General features: G+C 32.4%; 1 protein-coding gene across 1 annotated transcript in view; it reads left to right on the top strand.

Annotated features, from left to right (window-relative positions):
- LRP1B (LDL receptor related protein 1B) overlaps positions 1–24,949 on the top strand; it is a 575,326-nt gene that overhangs the window by 423,103 nt on the left and 127,274 nt on the right. Inside the window, exons 29-35 of the mRNA XM_065751000.1 lie at positions 1,618–1,845; positions 3,963–4,137; positions 4,448–4,542; positions 8,931–9,080; positions 19,392–19,532; positions 22,482–22,607; positions 24,184–24,315. Coding sequence (XP_065607072.1) covers positions 1,618–1,845; positions 3,963–4,137; positions 4,448–4,542; positions 8,931–9,080; positions 19,392–19,532; positions 22,482–22,607; positions 24,184–24,315 — 1,047 coding nt within the window. The remainder of the gene's footprint in view (positions 1–1,617; positions 1,846–3,962; positions 4,138–4,447; positions 4,543–8,930; positions 9,081–19,391; positions 19,533–22,481; positions 22,608–24,183; positions 24,316–24,949) is intronic.

The following is a 24,949-nucleotide window of genomic DNA, read 5'->3' as shown; positions in this document are numbered from 1 at the left end:
ACTTAGTCAGTATACAGGATGTGTGCAGCTTTGACATTTATTACCATGATCAATTTTTCTATTGCTCGTGAACATGATATGTTAGCAGAATTTAACTATGCAAAGCAGAAACATTTATTGTCTAAGGTTCATCATCATACAACAGTGAGTTAAATAACAGGAATATAGTTAATAGCTTTAATATCTATTTGTTCTAAAATATTTGTAGTATCACGTTCAGGGGCTAAGAAAAAAAAAAAAGAGGCCTGCTCAGAAAGTAATGCCTCCTATTTTATGATGTTGGCCTGTGGAATCAGAGGTGGACGTTGGTGGTATGGTGGTAGAGGCTGAACTTTCCCAATATTACATTACATTTTGTTGCTGTGCCACAGATGGCAGCAGAGGGGCGGTCTGACAGAATGGTGACTGACATGAAAGTTCATATGGAGTGAAGGTGTGCCAATTAATTCCTCTATGTAGAAAAAATGGCACCCATTGACATTCATCCATCCTTGCAGAATGTTTATGGAGACCAAAGAGTAGATGTGAGCGCAGTGAAGAGTGGGTGGGGTGTTTCAGTAGTAGCAATAATGCTGTGAAAGACAAGCCACCATTCTGGACGGTGATGTATAGCTATCACATCACTAAATGAAAAGCATCTTGACCAACTCATCTGTGTGAATCAGCTAATGATGGCAACTGTTTTGAAAAATAGTGCTTCGTAGATGAGACTTTGATGTTATTGTGCTCACTGTATCTGTTGTAATTTATGTGGAAAAAAAAAGTTACTTTTGAAGCAGCCTATGTAAAGCTAAGGGGAAATATTAAACATATAGCCATGAAAGGAGATTTACAAAAATAAATAAGCACTTTATTTTCAATCCATAGAAATATCCAGAAATTGTCCATTATCTGTTAAGACTCTGTAATTCCTAACTTTAATCAGTATTGATTAATGATGTTAAAGAAACTCCAAAACAAAATATTTGATTGTCAAGAATATTGTGTTAATAAAGTTTCTTTTACAGTTTATGCATAGATATTTGCTTCAATAGTTTAGACTTCTGGGATAAAAAGTAGTGTTCCATTTTGCTTTTAATGTCTGTAATGTTTTTCTTAATTAGTGGATGTCTAAATTTTAATAGAGTTCTATTTTTCCTGTCTCCCTGCCTTTTCTTGCCTAAACATGCATTGTGGTTTTATTTTTTTTTAACTGAGTTTTATTTGCAAAACATTATGTAACAGTGGTAGTGTGCTCCCCTTGGGGATTACCAATTATCTGTAGTTATATTCTGTTAGCATCTGTTATGATATTCAAGTTATATTTTTTCTTTTTTAAATTAGGATAAAAAATTTTCTTTGTTTGTTTTTTTAAATAACTTTTTCCTAAGATCTTTGCTAGAAAGCATTGATTTAGTGGCATAAAAATTATCTTGTCTAGTACCCAGAGTTAATATATTTTTCCTGTTATTGTTATCCTCTGTAACATAATTTATTCCTCACATAACACCATGTGCAGGTATCGTGGAGATGTTAAATCATTCATAAAATTTTATTTACACATTTGCAAATGAATGACTTTTGTTAGCAGTGATGTGAAGAGGATGAGGTGATTTTTTTTTCCCTGTCTTCTAACAGAAAGGAAGAAATTTCTTCTTTATGCAAGGCGTTCAGAAATAAGAGGAGTGGACATAGACAACCCCTACTTCAACTTCATTACAGCCTTCACTGTTCCTGACATTGATGATGTGACAGTCATAGATTTTGATGCTGTTGAGGAACGGTTGTATTGGACTGATGTGAAAACACAGACTATCAAGCGTGCCTTCATTAATGGCACTGGTTTAGAAACTATTATTTCAAGAGGTAAATAACATAATGTTAAATTAATAATAATAATGGTTAAATATCTGTGTGTTCTAAATTTGTTGAAGTGTGTGTTAAAGTTCAATAGGAAAAAAATAATCTCTTCTAGGATTCTAATCCATTTTTCGAATCTGTAATTTAATTTTATTACAATGTTATTTTTATTGGGATATAACTGAGAGCTGTTTTTTTAAAGACATTACAGTTACATCATTGTTTTACTATGTAAAAAAATAGGGAAAATTTGGCAAAAAAAACTGTCGAGAAATGTAATGAAGCTTAATGAAACTGACTCATGTTTCTGTTAACATTATTATTCTTATTTTTAACTAATATCTACCATTACTGCATAATTTCATCTATTTTAATTGATATTATCTTCTGCTGTGGAGTAATTTTAATCATATTTGTGAAAGGTGTAATTTACTGTAGATAAAACTTAGAAAATTACCACGTTCTGTCATTATAAAGACTACTTACTATGCATAAAGGATCTCATTTGCTTACAGTCATATTTTTATACTACTCATAAGAAGTTAAGAAGCTTTATAAGAGTGTACCTGTGGGATTCCTGTTGGATGAAGTCTCATGTTGCTGTCACGAAGATGCTGAAGTCATTCTTGAATCTTTTTTAAGAATATTAAATCCTTATTTTTCAGTTCTTACAAACAGAAAATAAAAATGTCAGGGATAAGTTTCAAATGGGTCAAAGTTGTGATGTTTCTAATGTACAGTAACCGCTTAACCTGAAATATATATTTGGCTAGTCTGCAGCAATATCCATGTTAGTTTGTCAACAGGAATAAACTATTAACCATAATGAAATCACCTTCTTCCTCAAGGTGCTGGACAACATAAAGCTCTGTGCCAAAGCAGAGCAGCATTTTGCTATCTAGGTTCCAAGCAGTGATTTTATACCTATCTTTCCAGGCAGATATTGTCATTTTGAATCAATATCTCGTTAAGGAATACTATTATATGCAAAGAGACTTGTGAAGCTATCTAATTAACCACATCTTACTCATGGTCTGCTAATACTGCCTACTGTCACAGCTTAGTTCCTATTACTCATGCTTTTTCTAAATGCTATGGAGCCTATTCTTGTTAATCATTGATCTCCCATGAAAGCTGCTGCACATTTAATACAAATTATTTGTGGTAGATTCTGGATAGAGCTGACTGTGCTGGCCAATGCAGATCTTAAGGTACATTATTTCAGAAATTCATTTTCCTCATTTTTCCTGGTTCTGAAGTTCATATTCAGTATCATATCTTCAGTAACAACAGTAATTTCTTCCAGTGGCTCTTGATTTACTACACTTTATGCCTTAATATGTGAATACAAGTAGATTTCTTGCAGCTTCAGATGTAATTCAGACTTAAGCTGTTTGTTGCTTCATCTTCTCATTCAAATCCTATGGAGGAAGTAAGTTAACATCATCAAAGCAACATTAGATATCAGCTTTAGAAAAACAAAAAGCAAGAAAAACCTTTTTCATTACTGTAGCTACCTATCTGCTTCTGTGCTATGGAACTATAAACACATTCTGTATTGAGTCTGCATGGTAAGAAAGAAGGGATTAGGCTTTTAAACATCATAATAGCTTTGTTTTGGGAAGTCTCTTGATGTTCTCTGCATTAAGTATGACTTAAAGTATTAAACTGCTTCTTATGTCACAAGTAATGCTTATATTTCTAAAGTATGATCTTTAAACTTTTCTAGTTGAGGCTAACACATTCTACATTGTCATCTTTAAAAAAATTACTCTACTTAGTAATGAATAATGAATGCTTAAGTAAAGATTGTACTATAAAAACACATCATCTGTCTGATTTTTTGGACAATAGGATTTATGCGAGTTTTTTAGGAGAATTTAAGAATTTAATTATTAAAAATTTAAGAATTTAACCTAACATATTTCCACATTACTTGTTACAACTGTATCAAGGTGAAGAGGAAAAATGTTTATCCATTGTTGGCAATCGTTTTACAAATGCATCTTCTTAGAACATTGCACAAATTTGGTTTAGAAAGAAGTAGAACAAATAGTTTATTTGAAAAGAAGACTGGGAGTAGTCTAGAAAAAATATCAATAGTATTGCTGTCAATTTTGCAGATATTCAGAGTATCAGAGGTCTTGCAGTGGATTGGATATCACGAAATTTATACTGGATTAGTTCGGAATTTGATGAAACACAGATTAATGTGGCTCATTTAGATGGTTCCTTAAAAACTTCAATCATTCATGGAATTGATAAACCCCAATGTCTTGCAGTTCACCCAGTAAAAGGGTAAGATATCTTTGATTTTAAAAAGTAATCTACCGTAAAACCTCATCTTCAGATTTCTTCTTTATTCAGGTTTTACATTTATCCATTCTGTTTTCTTTCAAACTGGAACTATATTGTTCATGTGAAAGATTTTGCTGATAATTTCTCAACTGATAATTGAAACCAAGCTTTAATGAAGGAACAATAAAATCCTATACTCAATACTTGTATATCTTACATAATTCTAAGTTTATGAACGTGTTTTCTCTGCTGGTGCATTAAAATTGCTGTGTGTGCAAAGCAACATTTTCAATATGTTTTTCTTCTTCAGTAAGCTCTATTGGACTGATGGAAACACAATTAACATGGCTAACATGGATGGCAGCAACAGCAAAATTCTCTTCCAGAATCAAAAAGATCCTGTTGGTAAATATTTATTTTTCCTGCTTATTTCTTATTTAACAATAATATAAATGGTATCTTGGGATGCTTTGCCATGGTATGTCACAGTGATAAGAATATGCACAAAGGTGTGGAAAAGGCTGACATATACTTACGTTTCACCTTTTAAGATATTTTGGCCAATTCTAGTTCAGCTGCTGTAATAGATTGAGTATATTATTGTTAACTTGTAGTGTTATAGCAGTTATGTAGGCTGAAGGAGAAATAGAACATATAGCGTCTTTCCAACTTTAGTTCATGAGTAAAAGTTTAAAGAGCAAGTGTTTAGTCAATTAAATCAATGTGAGAGTATTTTTTTTTTAAATAGAACTGTGTAACTTTCCTCAATGAAATCTCAAATGCATAATGGAAAGATAACTTTGATATTAATTTTTCATGTATAAAAAGAACGTAAATTGAAGCATGTATTTTGTAGCAATGACTAAACCTCAATTTTAATATCTGAGAATTGATATGCTATGATGATAAGTTATGGTATTTTCTGGAAAATTGTATCCTCTCTGTGCATACTAAGGTTTGTTTTGTTTTGCTTTCCTTCAGTTCCCTTTCTTTTTATGATTTCATTATTTGTTGTAAGGGAGCTAAATGAGTTATGTCAATTGTCTTTGCTATATTAATGGTCTACCAATAAAGTGTTTAAATTTTAAAGAATTTGACTTTTCCTAACTGAATGCATTAAACTAGCAGAAACAAAACATGACTGAAATAAATTTGACATTAGAGCAAATTTGAGATACGTTTCAGACCCTAAATTAAAATTATTTTATAGGAAATGTTTGACAACTGCTGTATGGTTGATTTGATGTTACATCTATGCAGCTATAAAGCAGCTATAAAGACAGTTGTCTATTTATTTGGAGGAAAAGAAGTGATAAAGCCATTAATTTTGAGGTGACTCATATTCTCATATAATATTTGTACAACGCTAAGAAGCTACACTATGTGCAATCTATTGCACTACACATCTTGTGATCATAGGTCACAAGGTCTTTAATTACAGTCCTTATGGCTTATGTCATTGAATTTCTCCTGAGTAGCCGTAAAACCACTGAACCAAATACACCATAGAGTGGTAAGTACTTTTTCTTTTTTCTTTTCTACTGTAAGTAAATTGCTACAGTCAAAGGTTTCATGTGTAAATCCATGTAGATTTTGTGACATTTTTCTTCATGGACATGTACTCTCAGTGGTATAAGATGAACTATTCATGCAGTTAAACATTCCTGTAAGTCTTGCAAGACTAAGGATTGTGACATAAGTTTCTTTTTTTCTTTTTACTTCACTGCAGAACTGAAAGTGAGACAATATTTTCTCTGTAGTATTGGATTAACTTAACACCTCTGAGATCTCAGTTACTTGAAGTAGGTTATTCCAGACTAAAGGTTCCTTTTACATAATAATGAGACAAGAGAGATTTGTTTCTTCATTCTTATTGCTAGTCTGAAACTGCAAAGTCATAAAGCACGTGGTAGTATGTAGTGCTTGTTTCTATACATGTAAAGGGAAGTCAGCAAGTTTAAGTGAAGTACTTAATAATTAGTAGACTTCTTCACTCACTTCTTTTCAGTCAGAGTGAGAATTAAAAGAGATTGAAAAGAGATTGTTTTATGTCCAAGGAAAAGCAGGTATGCAATTCTATAGGTAAAATGAGCATTACATTTCTAATATCATTTTATAAATATTCAAACATATGTAAAATGCCTGATGAATTGTTATCATTAGCATAAGATTTTTCTATACTAAAAACAAGAAAACACTGCTGAAGAACATGAGTAGACTTTTGTTTCAAACCAAGAAACTGTGTTTTTAATGTATGTGGAAAAAAAATCTCATGCAGTTCTCAAGTAGAATATTTGGGAATCTAGGTGACAGATCTAGTAAGTGAATTCATTTATATGAAAAGTATAAAGCTTATGAGATTCAGATACTTGTTTTGTTCATATACATACATATATTCCAATATTCAGATATACTTTGCTCAGATATTTGTTTTGTTTAGTTTTCTTGGAAAAAAATAAATCAGTCTGTAGAGTGAAATATGTTTTCCAGTCTCTGACTTGGAAATATGGAGGCATTTTCTCCATTTGAGCTGTGTTGAAAGAAGATGACCATTTGTATTTTTAATGTGTTTGTACATCAAGTTAGATAGTTCAGAGATTTTTGAAAGTGATAATCTTACAAAGCTGCATTTCTGTCTTAGCTAGTACGTACTACGTAAATCTTGATAATCCATTCTGCAGTTCTGAAATGTTCCAATACTGACATATATATCAGTTGGAAAAAAAGAACTATTCACTGGAGTTTCAGTAAATTATTTGCTTAGGGATTCAAATCTAGTGCTATATTTGGCTTTCATAGTTTGTGATGCAAATTGTTTCAATGTGGATATCTTCATTTATGCAGTTTGTTACAAAGCTCTAAAACTTACTGGTCAGATAACGAGTCCTTTCAAATCAGTGTTCAGTTGGGCACACGGTGTTGTCATCTGGTAGCTGCTAACAAAACCAGTAGATATTTCTTTTCTATATTACGCATGGTGAGGTTCACTTTGATGGCCGTGAGAAAAGCCATCCACACGAGAATGTATCATGAAGACTGTGGCACTTAAAACAAGTAAAGCACTTATTTTCATTAGGAAAACCAGGACAATTCATGAAAAATCAAAATAAACATTATTTTTTGTTCGGGTTTTTTTTGTTCTTCTTTTACATTAGAAATAATAAACGATATAACAGTAAGGGGAAAAATGTTCTAGAAAAGTAAACTTGGATAGGAATTGTTATTTCTATCAGTTGATGCTGTGTAATTGGCACACCCGTGTGTGGAATTATTATTTTTATAACTAAAATAGTAGAAAACCTGGCAATGTAACTTTGTAGTTGTTGTATAGGTAACATTTATAGCAACCTCATTACTGGATCTCTCTACCTGAAATCAGCGAGCAGTTGGGAGTTACAAGGGATAGCGAGTGCTATCTGATAGTCAGGAAACCTCTGTCTGTACCCTTTGTAACTCAATGGCAGGGTTCATCCACATTCACTGGATGGTTTCCTGTGCTAGGCTGAAGTACTCTTAAGTTCTGCTTGTCTCTACAGTATGTGGCAATACTCTTTCACATGGATCAGTGCTTATTGTACAAGCTGGCAAGCACTTACATGCAGAGAGATGTTGCTAGATCCGTCTGCTAGAGCATCTACATCCTTATCCACTCTTTAGGTTGAGTCGCTTATCTTCTAAGTGACACACTTGCAGAGAGGGAAAGAGAGCTCAGTAACTTTAAAGAAAATGGAAAACTGCTTTTGAAAAGCATACAAAGTGGACGCCTTTTGTCCTATTATGTCAAATATGCGTAAAGGAGTAGCGGCGTGATGCCAGCTGTAAGTACTGCTGCACGTGGCACTGCTTCCTCCTGTCAGAATTTTGAAAATAGGTCTTGGTTTCTACAGAGAACCAGATTACAGGATAGAAGAACTCTTGTGCTGTGCTAGTTCTAAAGGCTGAATTTTGCAGTGAGATACAATATTTTTTGGCATTTTTCTGTTAGACGCTTAACATGAGTTCTGGGAAAAATCTAGTATGAAAGCAAATCATTATGTAATGCATTGTCACAATGCCAAGTATATTTCTCAGTGGAAAATTTGGTGCTGCAATTTCTTGAACATTTTTAAAAGATTAGAGAATGTGAAATATATTATCTTTTAATTCTTTGTTGTTTCTTTTAGACAATTATATGCTTGCTTTATTTAGTAGGTTTATTTGCAAGTCTTTTTATTTCTATGTTTTCTTGCAAAGAGCTGATGATGCAGTCAATTTATTGTGAAACTAAATTCAAATGTGTACAGCAAATTTATTGGTTACTAGCATTATATTGTGGTACTGGGTTTTTTTTCAGCATTCTAAGAAGAGGACTGTATATGTACGAAAAGAATAGGCTCTTTGTAGTTCTTAAACACACACGCACAGAAACAAAAAAACATTAAACTTAGGATCATTTATACTTAAAATAAATTGTTGGGTTCTGGTTGACGTTTCCTAGTAGTTAATGACCTCTCTTAGGGCTTGGGTTCTTTCAAGTATCTCACTGCCAGACGGTCGATGGTCCTTTCATCAGTCACTGATTCATTTCTGAATTTCTGAGAGCAGAAATGTTTCAAGAAACGTGTTATTTTCACTAGAAATGGCCAAATTTATTTGATTTTCTTGATTTCTTCTCTGAAGATTGAGTGGATAGATAATGTATACATGTATGTACATAATTGTTTTCTTGAATACACTAATTTATGAAAACAGCTTCAAGCTAAGTATAAGTTAGGTACTAAAGCCAAAGTTAAAGTTGTGTATGTTAATTACAGGTTTATCAATAGATTACATGGAGAACAAACTTTACTGGATCAGTTCAGGAAATGGAACCATCAATAGATGCAACCTGGATGGTGGCAATCTTGAAATAATAGATTCAATGAAAGAAGATTTACCAAAAGCCACAGCTTTAACCATAATGGGTAAGTCCAGTTGTAATAGCAATTATGTACAAACAATTGGATGCTAATTCATTATTAACCATTATTAACAGGAGAATAACTTGAAAAAAAATCATCACTATTTTATTGCAGACGGTTCTTACCGTATATGTGAAACTTGTTTTTGTGAGCTTTCCTAAATTGAAGATTTGGATTCTCGAGTGTCTCCTGCATAATATTCTGTGTTAAGGTGGTTGAAAAATTAAGCTTTTCAATTTTGTACGTTGCCTTTTAGAAATGCTGGGATAGTTTAAATGTTTTTAGGAATTAAAAAGAAAAAAGAAAAAAGCCTTCAAAATAAATAAGGCAATATAAGGACAATTTTTGAAAAAAGGAGTCTTTAAAATTCAGATAGAATATATCATTGAATGTCTTATATCTCTCATATGTAGTATGACTCCTGGCCCTCACTGGAACTAGGATACAGAGTGTTGAGAAACAAGTTTGAATCAGAACTTAGTGCCTTATATCCTTTTGAAGATGACTACAAATATAATCTTTCTGCTTTTCCTCTAAATGCTTTGCTCACCTCTGTACTAATTTAATTCAAAATTATTTGAATTTGTCAGATATTCTGAGAAATTCTATTGATATCTATATTTTTGTTGGCATAGTTGACTCATCAACATCTAGCCTCCTTTAAAAGGTATTTTAGTTTATTAGCTGTGCACATACGTGTTCTTTTCAAAATTACGTTACATTCATAAACAAAAGCATGTTTTGTGTCAGAAGGAGTTATGAATGTTAATACAGAAAAACTATCTTTCATTGATTAGATTGTAACTCAAAATTAAATAAATAGATGATCTTTACTTCAGGGAGCTATTGGAGGTTTTAATGAGATGTAGTAAAGAATATTTGTTCTTACTGTCAATGAAATACCTATTGTATCAAGTCTTTATCCATGATTCACAGCAGCTACAAGGTTGATGGTCCATCTGGGATATAGAATGAAGAGTTTATCATTTGAAGAATTATTTCATGCTTGTTTAGGTGAAAGTAGCCGTTTTTGCCAATATGGAAAGGGGTAAACTTCTGCAGTTAGTTTTTAAGCATATATATAAAGTATATACAAACAAAGTGCAAGGTTTTGCACTTGAATCAGAGTAATCCTAGATATATATACAGTCTGGGAGAAGAAATACATGAGAGTAGGCCAGCTAAGTAGGGCTTAAGTATGCTTGTGGCTCAGAAGGCCAACAGTATCTTGGGCTGCATCAGAAGAGGGGTGAACAGCAGGAGGTGGCCCCAAGGGAGGGGAATGTCCCTATCTACTCTGCTCTTGTGAGGCCCCATCTGGAATAGTTCATCCTGGTCTGGGGCACCTGACACAGGAAAGAAGCCAAGTTTTTTGAACGAGTCCAGAGAAGGACCATGAAAATATTAAAGCTGGGCTGGCTCAGTTTGGAGAAGAGAAGGCTGTGGGGAGACCTCTTTATGGCCTTCCAGTATTTTATGGATGGTAGGGAAATCATTTTTTTATGTGGGTAGTTAGTGATATGATAAGGGGAAGTGGTTTTAAACTCAAGGAGACAAGATTTATATTAGATGTCAGGAGGAAATTTTTCACTGGGAAGATGGTGAGGCTGTGGAATAGGTTGCCCAAAGAGGTTATGGATGCCCTGTCTTTGGAGGTACTCGGATAGGGCCCTAAGCAACCTGATCTAGTATTTGATCTACGCTGCTGCAGACAAGGTTACCATTTGTTAACTGGAACTTGATGATCCTTGAGATCCCTTCCAACCCAGGCCATTTTATGATTCTATGATATAGTAGTTTAGGATTCCTTATTTTTATGTGTGATAGGTCTTCCTACTTGAAACTGGTAAAAACAAGATGTTTGAGTTTTTCTGTTTGTTCTGCTTTTTGGTTTTGTTTTTATTTAGGAACTACTGTTGTGATAAATTGCAATATGACACTGGAGTATTGTAGTACACATTGCAGCTTACAATACTGTATGCACTGATTAAAAAATATATAATTCATGTTTTTCATTCATTTCTCCTGCATATTTTAATGTTGAACATACTGTAGCAGCACAGATACCTTGTGTTTTCCTAAAGTTCCGATAGCTTTACATCAGCTTCTTGAACACAAGCATTGCTAGGTATAAAACAAATTAGAATCATTTTTGACATTGGGTATTTCTTCAGGTAAAACTAGTATTTTAGACAATTTTATTCATTTATTTAACATGTTACATATATGATCGTGTTGTGTTGTTGATTTATGTTTCTACTGGGGCAGAAAGAAGAGATGGACAAGTGAAGTATTTTCAGACTTCAGAGTAGTCTTCCTAGATCATAATCCACTGGTCAATTGTTTTTTATCATTAAAGTCTTTTTTGGTCTAAGCAGATAAAACTGGGAAAGAATGAAAGGGTGAGGTAGTTGTTCTTGCAAAGTGACTATAGTCTGATCTGAGATAGCCATTATCCTTCAAGAAGGCACAGGAACTTAATGTATCTTATGACAGCTGCTAAGACCTTTTGTTATGTCTTATGGATTATGTTCCTGAAGTTTTTTTCTAGTTAACCATTGTAAACTTCTTGGAGGTCAGTTCTTATTGTTTCAGATATTTGCTGTTTAGCTTTAAGATTTTTTTTATTCTTAGATCCTCTAGTGGAAGCATACAGAAGGAACATGAGACATGTTCCTTCCTTGGCATGAAAAAATAATAACAAAAATGTTGATGTCAAAGTGTCTCTCAGGTTTATCTTCAAGGGAAATGGGAACAAGTTATATAATCCACTTCTTTCTGTACTTTATTTCTTCTTTTATTGTTTTTTTGCTCAAGTGTCAGTCATCTTTATCTTTCCATAGACTAAGCTCCAGAATACCTAGTATTTTGCTTCCTGTCTTTGCTACATATTTTGATACATGAGATGTAAATAATGAAAATTATATTCCTTTAGAAAGTAAAACATTTTCATATGTCCAAAATTACTTCTTTTCCATATCTTTAAGCATATAAAATTTACTTTATCCCATTATCTTTTTGTATTACTAAAGTGTTGCTATATGCCTGTGATGAAATTCCATTTGTTAGTCCACTTTTTCTCCAAATGCACATTCACTGTGTGTGAATGCAATAGCAGCTATTTTTAATTAAACCACTATTCAGAACTGTGCATTAATGCTTTTGTTTAGTACCTCTCACTGTTTATTGTCTGACATTTGGTCAGTGGTAATTTTCTTCTGCCATTATATTTAGTATTCATTATATTTTGTTCAAATCCTGTGAAGATTCTTGTGATCTTTTACTAGTTTCTCTGATTCACAGCACTCATTTTTAACACCTACTACTGACGCTGTTTACAAGTTGGTAACAAATATATCTACAGTTTAGAAAACTTGTTATATTCCTTCTGAGAGAATCTCAGATTTTACTGTGTGATACAGTGGTACGCTTTTCAAGATTAAGAAAATGAGAATACACTTTCTGTGCTTGTGTTAAGGTTCACCCAAGTTTAAAGTATGATATTCCATATCTGATATTTGCACTTCTCCTGGTAGCTGCATAGTCTTCTGTCAGAGATACTTGGGTGGATTTTGTATTGGCTCCTCACATAAATGTAGTTTACATAAAATTACAAAATTCAACTAACTTCATTAGAAAATAGGAATATGATGTAGACTGTGTAATGAAGTAATTTGTTGTGCGTTGGTGATTTTTTACAATAAATACTTGTGGCTCAAAGGAAATGTTCTGTGGTGATGATGGGTGTTAGTATTTCTCTTGTCATACTTAATAATACAAAATATAACTTGATATACTCAATGATTCTGTGTATAAATGCTATTTCTATTGGTATTAATGTCAAAAAAATCAGTAATACAACAAAATCAGAGGTATGTAATAGCTTCTTAATTGGACTTATGACATTAGAACTGTGTTTTTTTTAGCAGAAATTGTTTATAGCACATGATCAAGGTGTATTATCAAACAAAAGAGTGACTATTTTGTTCTAGACAGAGCATTAGTTCATGTTAACAAAATGTGTTCGTGCTACCTTTACATTATGTCATGTGTTTACCTGACATATTTGTTGTTTGATTTTTATTTATTTATTTTTCCTAAACAAACTTTAGAAAACATCACCATAATGCATTTCTAATAACTCAAGTGTAGGGAATGGCAACTTTTCTGAAAGTGATTGCTAAATGGAAGGGGCTGCTTCAGTCAGGAACCTTCAGATACATACACCTTAATTTTCCAAGTCATCAGTCTTCTAATTGCCGTAACACCATTCATTACATTAGTATTAATATATGAAATATATCTAGGCAATTTGCCCAGTTCTAAGTACAGTACATAGTTGTCTTCCATAAATACTCATGCTATCATTAATGAAAACTAATGGCCCATCAAAATTTGCATTCGGAGTACAGCTTGAAATCTCCAAAGGACTGTCCACAATGCTAGTGTAGCAATTTTTGGCATTTTAAATTGCTGTTTCCCAGTATGTTGCTGCACTTAATGCTAATTACCCAACATAATGGATAAATACAACACTTTTTAATATTTAATATAGCACAGTTTCAGAAGAAGATTGTAACTAATGATCAAACAACTTACTTGTTAGTATAATCAAACCAGTTTGATATTTAAAGATTTCTAAGAGTTATCTCTTTACTATTTTCTGAAATTGTTTTAAGTTTAGTCAAGTGGTTTTGAAAGAGACCTCAACTATATTGTAAATTTAAAAACTGATTAATTAAGCCTAATACTTACCTAGTAATCAGAAATTATTCATCTAGTGAGAGTGTATATGTAAGAGGAAAATGAAAATGTCCAAAAATCTGATTAGAACTGTGTTTAAAAAAAAAAGAAAAAGCATTATAACATTATTTTCTTTTTGTATGAGTATAGTGTGACATGTGTCATGTATCACTCATCCAGCACTTTCTGAACACCTGAATCCTGTGTTCTTTAATGGCATAACTGAACAGCTAGAACAAGTTAATGCTTTTTGACAGACAGACATAAGAAGTTATACCTTGCGATGCCTGTAGTGTGCAATTAGACTTTTTTTGTTTGTTTGCTTTAATATATCTGGAATTTCCAGTTTTTCATTTCACTCTCTTAAATGCTCAGACTTTTCCTCCTTTAATCTCCCATACTGTATCCTTATGTCTTTGAAAAACTTGTAGTGCACCATATAAAATCTGTGCATCAAAGAAAAATAAGTACTAGCTCAATAAGAGATTGCAAACTGTATTTCTAAATAGTGTTTACCCAGATGTCATGTTAACAAGAGGAGAAATCAGAAGAATCATTATGAAGCACATTTTCCATATTTTTTTGTGATTGGTTTTGCTTTGTCCTTTTTAATAGCATAGATGATGTGAGGTGTTGCTCACCCTCTCTATTCACAGTCCAGTTCTCTTAGGACTGCTAGTGAATATATATAGTGCTGACTTATCTTCTATTTTTTGTATCTGTTGTGAAAGGAGGTAAAGAACTCTATTATCTTGCATTTCTGACAAAATAGATAGAAAGTGCTTGGATGCTGCTCACTTAATGTGCAACAGTCTCTTCTAGTAGCAGAGTAAACAAAAACATGTTTGAACATACAGTTGGTGATTCAGAAATGGTTTGGCTCTCTACTACTACTTAAAGGGAGAAAGGAAAATATTTGTGGTAAGGTTAATCACAGATGATTGAACTTCCTCATTGAGCACATTACACTTTCATATTGTGGTAAAAGAATATACAGAGTTGGTTATTTGAAGATTTTGCTAATTTACTTTCCCTAAAGAGGTAGAGTCCAAGTTGCTGTTTGGTAGTCTGACAAAAGTATAGCCATAATTTCAGACAAAACACTAGATAAATGCCTTAAATAATTTGGTTATTTCTTGGAAATGATATTTCAATAAAACAAAATTGTATACATTTTCCTTACTTCTGTCACTCCACAAAAAATTTACTATGGCTTTCTGTGTGCATTATATCATACAGGTACCATTCTTTATATCATAAAATGGTCTTTTCTCTCAGCTAATTCTAGCAACTTTGGGTGCTTAAGATAATAGAATTTCTTGAAAATTCACTTAGGTTTCACCTGAGAGTTCCACTTATGTCTCCAAATCTTCATATTCAGAATGTTTCCATTCTTAGTTTTGGGGTTTTTTTTCAGAGTTTATATTCTTTTGTGGGAGTACAGTTACTGCAATGGAGATGGTTGCAGTCCTGAAAAAACATTCCTCATGAAACACTCAACTGTCTGGCTATTTGTAATACTTTTCTTAAATACATAAACTACATCATAGGCAACAATACTTAATAGAAAAAAAAGTCTGAATTTACTGCACACAATTTTTTGGAAATGCTGTGTTTCCAAAGTTTAAAAGTTTTTTTTTATCAAAGGTCTTATTTTTGGTTCCTCTACAATAATAACTTTGTTTTTCTGAAATTTAAATGCTGATATGTTAAATTTGCAAGTATACGTACTTCTTCCATTTGATTATTTCACTTAAGATCCTTAAAAGATGCATAAATGTTTTGAGGAAAAAAGAAGAAACATTCATACTTTTTTCTTCATGTAGAACATTGCTTAAAATTGTATTTCACAGTCATTAATATTTGAGTGAAATGCTAACTTGCTGCAAAGCAATATATTTTAGCCTAAGCATGTCCGTGTATTTCCATTTACATTGTTCCAGTTGAAAAATGCACATTAAAAATAGATTATTCTGACTTCCTAGAAAGGTAGTGTCAGAATTGCATTTTATTTGACTGATTAAATTTTACTAACAAAATTAGTAAATTACAAAATTAGTTTTTTATTTTTATTTTTATTACTGCAAGTCTAAGAGTTCATCTGTGTCAGATTTATAACTTTGAACTTAGAGCATAAATGCCTGTAACTTTTTTCTGAGGTGCTAAACTATAGAGCATTAGTCAGTTACTGCAGAACTTAGTGCCCATGAAATAGCCTGCAGTGAGGTGGAAGGAGACCATCTTACTGCTTAAGTTTTGCCTAAGTAGGTAAGGTCTCAGGAAGAGTGTTGTGGCATTCAAGTAAAAATGAAAGAGAGGGACCATGAAATATATTATGGACACTGGAACCTACATGTAAACCTTGAATTTTGAGACCATCACATCAAAGAGCTGTGCATACTCCAGAGACTAAGAGAGCTAATGTGGTCTGGACTTTAAATCTGAAGATAAGCTATGGTTTCTCTGTCAGTATTGAGTCATTAGATCCTTTGAGTTTGATATAAGACCTGACAAAAATTATATTCTGGTATGCTGGGAGATAAAGGCTGCCTTTCAGCTTTTCCACTAATTGATACTTATTGATTATTATTATTATTTTTAATTAACAGCGTTAAAAGAAATTTTGTTCAATCATGAAGGGAAAAATCAGCAGATCTTCCTATATAGCTAGGCATTTTAATTTAGTAGAAGTACTGTCAAATTAGCAGCATTTGCAGCAGAAGAGGAACCAGGGAAGACTGGCTTCCTGTTTCCTGTATCTTAAAAACAGTAACTTCAGCTTCTTTTTATAACTTTTATCTCAGTAAAGCCTACAGTGTGAAACTCCACATCTTCTTTTATCCAAAGACCTCAGCTCAGTTTTTCTCCACTTCTGCACAACAAATCTCTCTATTGCATGGACCATCCCCCCCATTCCCAGTTACAGAATTTGCCATCGTGATGCCCTGTTTTCCTCTCAAATCTTTTAAATGCCTCTACTTGTTTCTCTCCACTCCATTTTCCTTCGTCTCTGTGTCAAGGCAAAGCACATGCTGTTACCACTCTGGAGCTACATGTAAAGTGATAAGTTGGCCATTTGGCTGCCAGCAAACAAGAGGGCTTCGACCATTCAATCATTCAGCTATTCTGCAGTACACTGGGGTTCAAGCAGACAAGATTTTATACAGAATGTCTTGTGAGGTTGACAAGGAAATAGGACATATGTGTTTTTAGTTGTCCTTCAAAAGCAAATCTGTATTATTGTAAAGATTGTTAGCTCTGTGCATTGATTTCTTGCCTATCCTCACCCAGGATTTTAGGTATTAGCAGAAATACTTAATGCCTTTATTGTGAAAAACAGTAATCAGGATGCTGATGTTCCTATTGTACCTGATAGAAATAGCTAGCAGTGCTTTACATTGTTTGTTTTTGTTGTTTTTGTGTTTTTTTTTCTCTAGAGCTAGAAACATCCTAAAGTTCTTCACTAAAATAATGCTTTTATGCAATGTCTGAAGGATGACATTAAGAGTTAGCAATGGCTAAGTGTTTTCTGTATGTTTGGTGTGCTCTGTGTTGCAGTCTCACCCAGATAGAAAAGGACTGTTTTGCTTTGATTCCAACAACCATTGAGACTGATGAATAGATGGGAACAAGCTGGCTGAAATTAATTGTGATAAAAATGAAAAAAAAAATTGTTATAAGGGAAACAACTGAAGGCGTTGGCATTGGTTAGGTAAGGAGCTCTTCATTGTGAACATTCAGTTGCAAAGATTTAGCTGAGTTCTCATTTTGGAAGTTAAAGTTTGTAGATGTTTAGCGTTAATATCAGTAAGCATTATTTCTATTTGCATTCTTCTTTTGGAATTACTTGCTTTTCAGTAATACACATTTGTAATTTCAGTTCATTCTTCACTTTCCACTAGATTGAACTGTTGCCATGTAACTCATGGAAGATATTTATGTAGAAGATAATGTTTGCATTAAACAAATCATCTCACCTATATTGTGTGATGCTGGTGCCATTGTATGTGAAATTTCAAAGGCTTTTTTTTTTCTTTTTCTCTCTTGGCACATTGCAATTCACAAAAACATGTCATGGTTGATTTCAGTAGCCTGATTCTGAGGTTGTGACAGTCTCAGATGTGATACAAGGGTGAGCAGGTCTTGGGCATCCCTAGTTCATGATACTTGACTAGTCCCTTCCACAAGATTATCTATTATCACTCCAGTGTCATCTTTGAAACACTGGCAGGAGGTTGCTGTTGTGAAACACAGTTCAAAGGTCTTGATGTCATCCTTCAGATCTATATTAAAGCTTATTAATCATTTTATATGCATGCAAGTATAAAGAAATAGCAGAAGACTGAAGGAACTTTCTGGAGTTCTGATTTCAACTACTTTCAATTTTTACTGTCTTCCATGCCTTAGCAACAGGGAATAAAATTTCTGTATGAGTGCTTCAGAGAAGGTTTTTGGAAGAGTATTTTTCATACTCCTTTCTTGTACTTTGTTTCTTCACAAGTCAGCTTAAAATTTGTGCTATTTTCACTGTTTTTCACTTTGTCCGTGTTGTAACTTATTTTATAGCCCACTTGTATATGTGCATGAAACTTGAAATATTCAAAACTTGATAGGAATACTGCCCAATATAGGTTTGAAGTAAAGCAATAAAGTTTACTACTGTAAGGAAATGGTAATCCATTAACACTAGCATAATTTTTTTTTTTTTGCATTTGTTAGGTGTAAAATAGACTAACAAGCTCATTAACTGCAGAAGCTCTTACATGAATTCCAGCAGGCACTAAGTCAGATTCTAACTTGTATGATAAGAAAGGGCACTGATAAATGTTGTGTTTTTCCAAACAAAACTAATGTTTCTATCTAAATGATACTTTGCAATAGCATTTTTCTGAAGTGGTGTAAGTGAAATTGAGACACTATACTTCTGTGTACATTTCAGTTTTTTGACATCTCTTTTGAGTACCTTATTTTCACACACTGTTGTTTCAATTGTCATGAAGAAGATGATTTTTACAGTAATATGACATTTGTATCTTAATTTATTTTTAATGAAAATTCACATTCCATAGTAATTAATGTGGGTGCATGAAAGAGATCAAATGCTTTCTAGCCTCATTTCTCATAGAATACTGTCCAAATTTCAGTGAAATCTTTGACTCATGTATGCTGTTTTCTATTATTTTAATATTATGTGAAAATTATGATGATCCTTTTTATTGTTATCAGTGTAAAGTTGATGATTTCCATCTTTAGGACAGTAACAAGATTCATAATGATCTTAATGATAATTTTCATACTTATTAATTTTAACGTTAAGTCAGTGAAAACTTGAAACTTGAACTCCTATTTTCTTTACATATGTAATAAATGAATATAAAAATTTCCATGGACAAATCCTCTTTTGCAGTAGTACTGAATGTGTGTTTTCTAATTTTCATTTATAAATTGAATATAACACAATTTTTTCTTAAATGTGATCTGAGCTCAAAAGATTTTTTCTACTTAGTTTTCAAATATATGAAATTCATAATGATTTCTCCTCCTAATTTTCAAAACTTGAAATTTTTACAGATAAAAAGCTTTGGTGGGCAGACCAGAATTTAGCTCAGATTGGTACCTGTAACAAACGAGATGGAAGAAACCCAACTATCCTGCGAAACAAGACTTCAGGAGTTGTGCATATGAAAGTATATGATAAAGCTGCACAGCAAGGTAAATTTTAAACATTTTTAACCAGGTTTTAGGTTGTATAATATCTTTTTCCACATTACTTTCTGAACATTCTTAGAATAAAAAAATTTTTTTTGTAATTATATTATAAAATATCATAAAATGCTTTACTACTGAGTATATTATTGATTTAAAATAGTTGATTGTCATTACATTTTAATTTATTAGATACCCTACATTTTACACTGTAGTGGGGTATATTGGCTGGAGTTCTATAAAGAGCCTAGGTTTAAATTTTTTGCAAAAAAATAGAGTTGATACGTGTGCCTCATCTCAAATTATTGAAAGTTTAAATAAATATTATTTAAATAAATGAAGTCATTAACATTTGAGATTACCTACTGCCTTTAAGGCCTGTTAATTCATTTAAGTTGACAGTAAATACAGCAGAAAAATGGCAGAATATTACTAATACTGAAGAAACTTAATTAGCAAAGTGGGAATTGATGTAATATGAATAAGTGTAGTTTGAAGTCGTGCACAGAATTTTATGAATTTGGAAGTTACTAGAGAGGAAAATATTTTGGCGATTTCTCAGAAATAGATTATTTCTGATTCCTGCTACTTTCAAAGCACTGATGGTTCTACTGAGAGAGATAAGTATGAGATCTCCATGAAACAAATCATTTCCTTTTGCGGAGTAGCTTACCAAAGAACACAGACTCAAGTTAAACTGTCTAATTTCTAATGGAAAATCAGCAGTATGGAGCTAAGTTGCTTGATGGATTTGACTACAATAAGTAGTCCAAATATCTCATTATCCTGCTTCTTTTCATTATCCTGCTTCTTAGTAGGAAGGAACATTTAATACCTTTTTTTATTAACATACACATGACTTTTGTGTAATTACGTATAATTACATCTTTGTCAGATATGTGGTAATTTTAGACATCTGACATGTGCTAGTATTCCAGCATGGTTATATCTCATGAATGTGCTGCTATTAATTATATAGGTTCATATTTTGTGGCCTGTGTGGTTTACTAAATATATTCAGAAAATAGTGGACAAATGTGGTTACATTTCACTTGAGAAAACTCTTATCTCTGAAGCTTATCTGTAGCTGGGAACCATACAAAAGAAAATCTAAAGTCGACCAAATACTTTTGTGTCATTCTAAGAGCACTTAAAAGGCCACTTAACACGTTGCAACTCAAAATGCTTAATGAACATAGCACTGATTTGACCTGAAGTAGAAGACTAATAAAAATCATTTAAAGATTATTTTTAAAAGAAATTTCTCAGAATTGAGAGTTCTACTGAAATTGAAATTCACACCTAGGCTATTCACTGTACAGTTGCTAGATTTTTCCCTCAGAAATTTCACGCTGTTGAGAGAACACCTTCGTAATTGTCAGATGCATTAGTTGATGTACTGGAATGAACTTTCAGCTTCAAAATTTGCTACTTTTATTGTTCATCTACTACAAGTAATTTCAGAAGTCCTAATGTAATGTAAAAAAGAACACAAGTGACAAAAAATGGCTTTTGTAGCTCTTCCACTTCTTTCCCTAAGTAGTCATATATTACTTTTTTGTATTGACAAAGCTACTACAATTTTACTCAGTTTTTGCTTTTATTTTCCTTTTCTTTTTTTTTTTTTTAGTGGAAGTTGAATGCTTAAATCAATGCAAAGGACATTAGGTATGGATAGTATTCTTGGAGTTGTCAACTTTTTCTTCATACACAAGCCATATGGGCATCATTTGTTACTCCCAAATCTTAGATGTACAAATTATGTGGGATTTTTTTCATAAGTGAGATTCAGTCCTGGTGATTAGTCAATAAGATTCCAGTTATCTGTGGAATAGTTAATTGACTGGTCTACTTCATAGGAATTTCATCTTTTTTTTCTCTCTATGATCTTTCATGAGCAGATTCTCATGTCCAAGTTATTAAAAATCTATCAGAGTTCTTCATTATTCTCAACCTTCACTTCCAAGATTCAGCTTTATTCATTCAGTTCCATATTGAGCAATCTCCAGGAATGCTTTATATGAAACCTAGAAAATACGGTAGATGCTTTGAAAGTCATACCCTTTATGTGGTGTGGTTCAGATTCTTCTGTATAAAATGGTGCTATTATAGATTTTATGTTTTACTCTACAGTTTGTCCATTTTTCTGAAGATATGTAAGAATATAAAACTTTACGTGTCTTTTGCATTTGTATTGTTGGATTGCTGGAACACATTTATGATTGCAGGTGAAGAAATATCTCATAGTTAGGAATTCAAAAATAAATGCAATGAATACTAATTGGATCTATAACTTGAGTATCATATACCTAAGTGTTTCTTCATGACACTTCAAATTTCTGAAATGTATTTACTATGTATTTATGAAATTTAATTATTATTGTGTATACTGTTTATTGCACATTTTGTTGAGAAGTGTATGCTAAAAGAAAACGTTTCAATTAAGAAGTAGGAGCATAGAGCTGTGAGATCACTTTGGAGCTGTCTTAATTATACTGGACAAGTGATAATTCATGGTGATGCAAGGTTAGTAGAGCATATGATGAATTAATAAAATATGATCAATGACGTGTTATTGGTCCAGAGTAAGCGATGCCTTTTAGACTGTCACCGAAAATATTTCAGTGTTGCTGTTGACTAACTTAATACAATATTTTCTGTTTTATTGTATACTTTCACTGTAAAAAGGAACTACAAGAAGCCAAATTATTTTTAAAAAATATTATAAGGAAAAAAACCTTCTCAGTGCACAGTACCATAGGAGTGTAGCATTGCAAAGTATACAAATAACAGTATAGTCTGAAAAAAAAAATATGCTTATCTCCATTTTGACAAGAATTAACTTGAACAAAATTTTTTTTCTGTTAATATTAAAAATTGATAGCAACAAGTTAGTCAGGATTACAATGTTCCAGTTCTGTTACCTCATGTGTTTTCTGTCCTGTTATGTTCTAGGTAGCAATTCCTGTCAATTCAATAATGGTGGATGTTCCCAGCTCTGTTTACCAACATCCGAAACCACGAGAACCTGTGTTTGTACAGTAGGCTACAACCTCCAAAGAGATCGCATGGCATGTAAAGGTAGAACTGTTTTCCATATTTATTTTAGCTAACTTCAGTTTTATGTAAACTTTGTTTATTTAGCTATGCTTAGCTTTTTGTGGAAACCTAAGAAATATATTTCACTTTTTTTTTCTTTTCAAATTATCAGAAAAGAAGACCATCTGATCCATCATTTCAGCAATATGTTTCGTTCATCCACCTTATCTTAAAACTAAATTACAGACTAGCCTGAGGGGTTGGGTATCTACTGCTATTGTATTACCCTTAATAAAATGTAAGGCCTGATTGCAATACAGAACAGTGAAAGGCACTTTATTTTTGAGGTGCCATGGTAGTTATAAATCTTTTTTGTCAATTATTCTTATGAGGTATTGCTGTATAGTTCATAGTAGACTATACATGGAAACAAAGTTAAGCATAAATGTGGCCTTCTACTTCAGTGCTTGCAATATTTAACTTGGCAAAATCATTTTTCCTGCTAATATATTCTTTTGTACTTCTTCAGATAGTTATAACCTTTAGTTGTGGATAAATGTAAAACTGGTGATGTTGTGTTTTTGAAGTTTTCTAGATAAAAACACATTTGATTATTGAATTTTCCTTTAATTTTAAAGAGGTAATTTTATTTTTTATTTTCATATTTATTTCTTCTTTTTTCATGAAAACTCACGGAAAAAGCTAACAGGTAGTATTCTATGCATACATACTTGTTTAGTATAGTTCATTTTATTGACTCAATAGATTTCTTCTTGTTTGAAAGAAATCTTGTGATATTATATCTGTAATGCTTTAGTCTAAATTTTTAAGATATTCTACTAGCTGACTTTTTAAAAATAAAGGAGTTTTTAAAGAAATGATGTGAAGAAAAAGAAAACCTGTTTATGTATCATAGTTAACTTGAAGATTTTGAGTTGCATATCTGTCATCATGCTATGTCATTTCCCTTAAACTTAGAAGAGTTGTTTTACTTGGAGATAAAAGCAACAAAATAATTGTTAGAATTTTGTTTATAAAAAGGTATGATTCATTTCAAATGGTTCTTCCTATTTAATAGAAATTGATGCTTCTCTTGTATTAGTAATGTAAAACAAATGTAGACATTTAAAATGTATCCAATACATGATTTTCCTTAAACTATGTACCTCTCAATTGTTTGTAAAGGAAGGGTGCATGACTAAATGAGGTGAGATGAATCTCATTCCTCAAAATTCAATTCACATGGTCTCCAGTTATGCTTTCCAGAAGTTCTGTGGAGCTGTCTCTTGCTAAAAGCATAAAAAATGGATGTGCGCTGAAAATATCATTAAATATATCATAATTTGAAATAGTTTTTTTAGTTTAATTTTTTGCTTTTACTTATTAATCGTAAGATAGTGCTTGAAATTGTCAGCAATTCCCTCCTATTTGTAAAACTGTATTAATATTTAGAAATAAGTTATAATAGTTCATAGATGTTTTTTCAAAGTGTTGGTTTTATCTTTCTGGACAGCTATGAAACAGTACAGGATAACTCTGTTGCTTATTAATCGCTCAAGTCTTATTCATGTGGAATGTCTCCATTTTGCTCTCCTTACGTATTTGATTTTTCCCTTAGGTATTGAATCATTTGTTATGTATTCTGTTCATGAAGGGATTAGAGGAATTCCTCTTGATCCAAATGATAAAATGGAAGCTTTAATGCCTATATCTGGAACCTCATTTGCAGTGGGCATAGACTTCCATGCAGGTAAATAATCTGTATAGTTTATTGTATATACGTTAGATTTTTCCTACTGCTTTAAAAAATGGAAAAGAAAACAGGTCAAAAACTCTAAACAGACCTCTTCCTTCTTGTCAGTTTGACTACTACTTCATCACACAAATATCACTAATCTGTTGTCAACAAATAAAAAGTTAAACTCATTAAACAATTCTCTTCTTTTGGCCTACCTTCTCTCTTGATGGTCTTTTACCTCTACCTAGCAAAATTTCAAGTTCATTTTCTTTCACAGTGCCTTCTTGCCTGCATATTTTACCTTCAGACCAGTGCCAGCTACTGCTCAGTGCTTTAGTTATATCATAGGTATGTCATTCACTGTCTGCTGGACATAAAAATCACTTTGAAAAATAGTGCTGCATAGCTGAGAATTTACTATATCAAATAGTGTTTTTGTGCTCTTTTTATCTGTTTTTGTTTCCATGGGAATAAATAAGAGTCATTACTTTTGAAGAGATCTACCATAAAATCCTGAAGTACAGGATGGAATATTATTTGTCTTTGTAACACACATGAATCCTTATTAGTTTAGTACAAATTAATTCAGTGGGTATTTTTCACTATAAAGCACGGGAGAGTGATTTCTCTTAAGATATCATGAAGT

The sequence above is a fragment of the Cyrtonyx montezumae genome, unplaced genomic scaffold (assembly GCF_038088225.1).
Source record: "Cyrtonyx montezumae isolate F1298 unplaced genomic scaffold, pur_monq_1.0 scaffold_7, whole genome shotgun sequence".
Taxonomy (NCBI): domain Eukaryota; kingdom Metazoa; phylum Chordata; class Aves; order Galliformes; family Odontophoridae; genus Cyrtonyx; species Cyrtonyx montezumae.
Note: the sequence above shows the minus strand (reverse complement) of the source record. Positions and strands in the feature narration are given on the sequence as shown.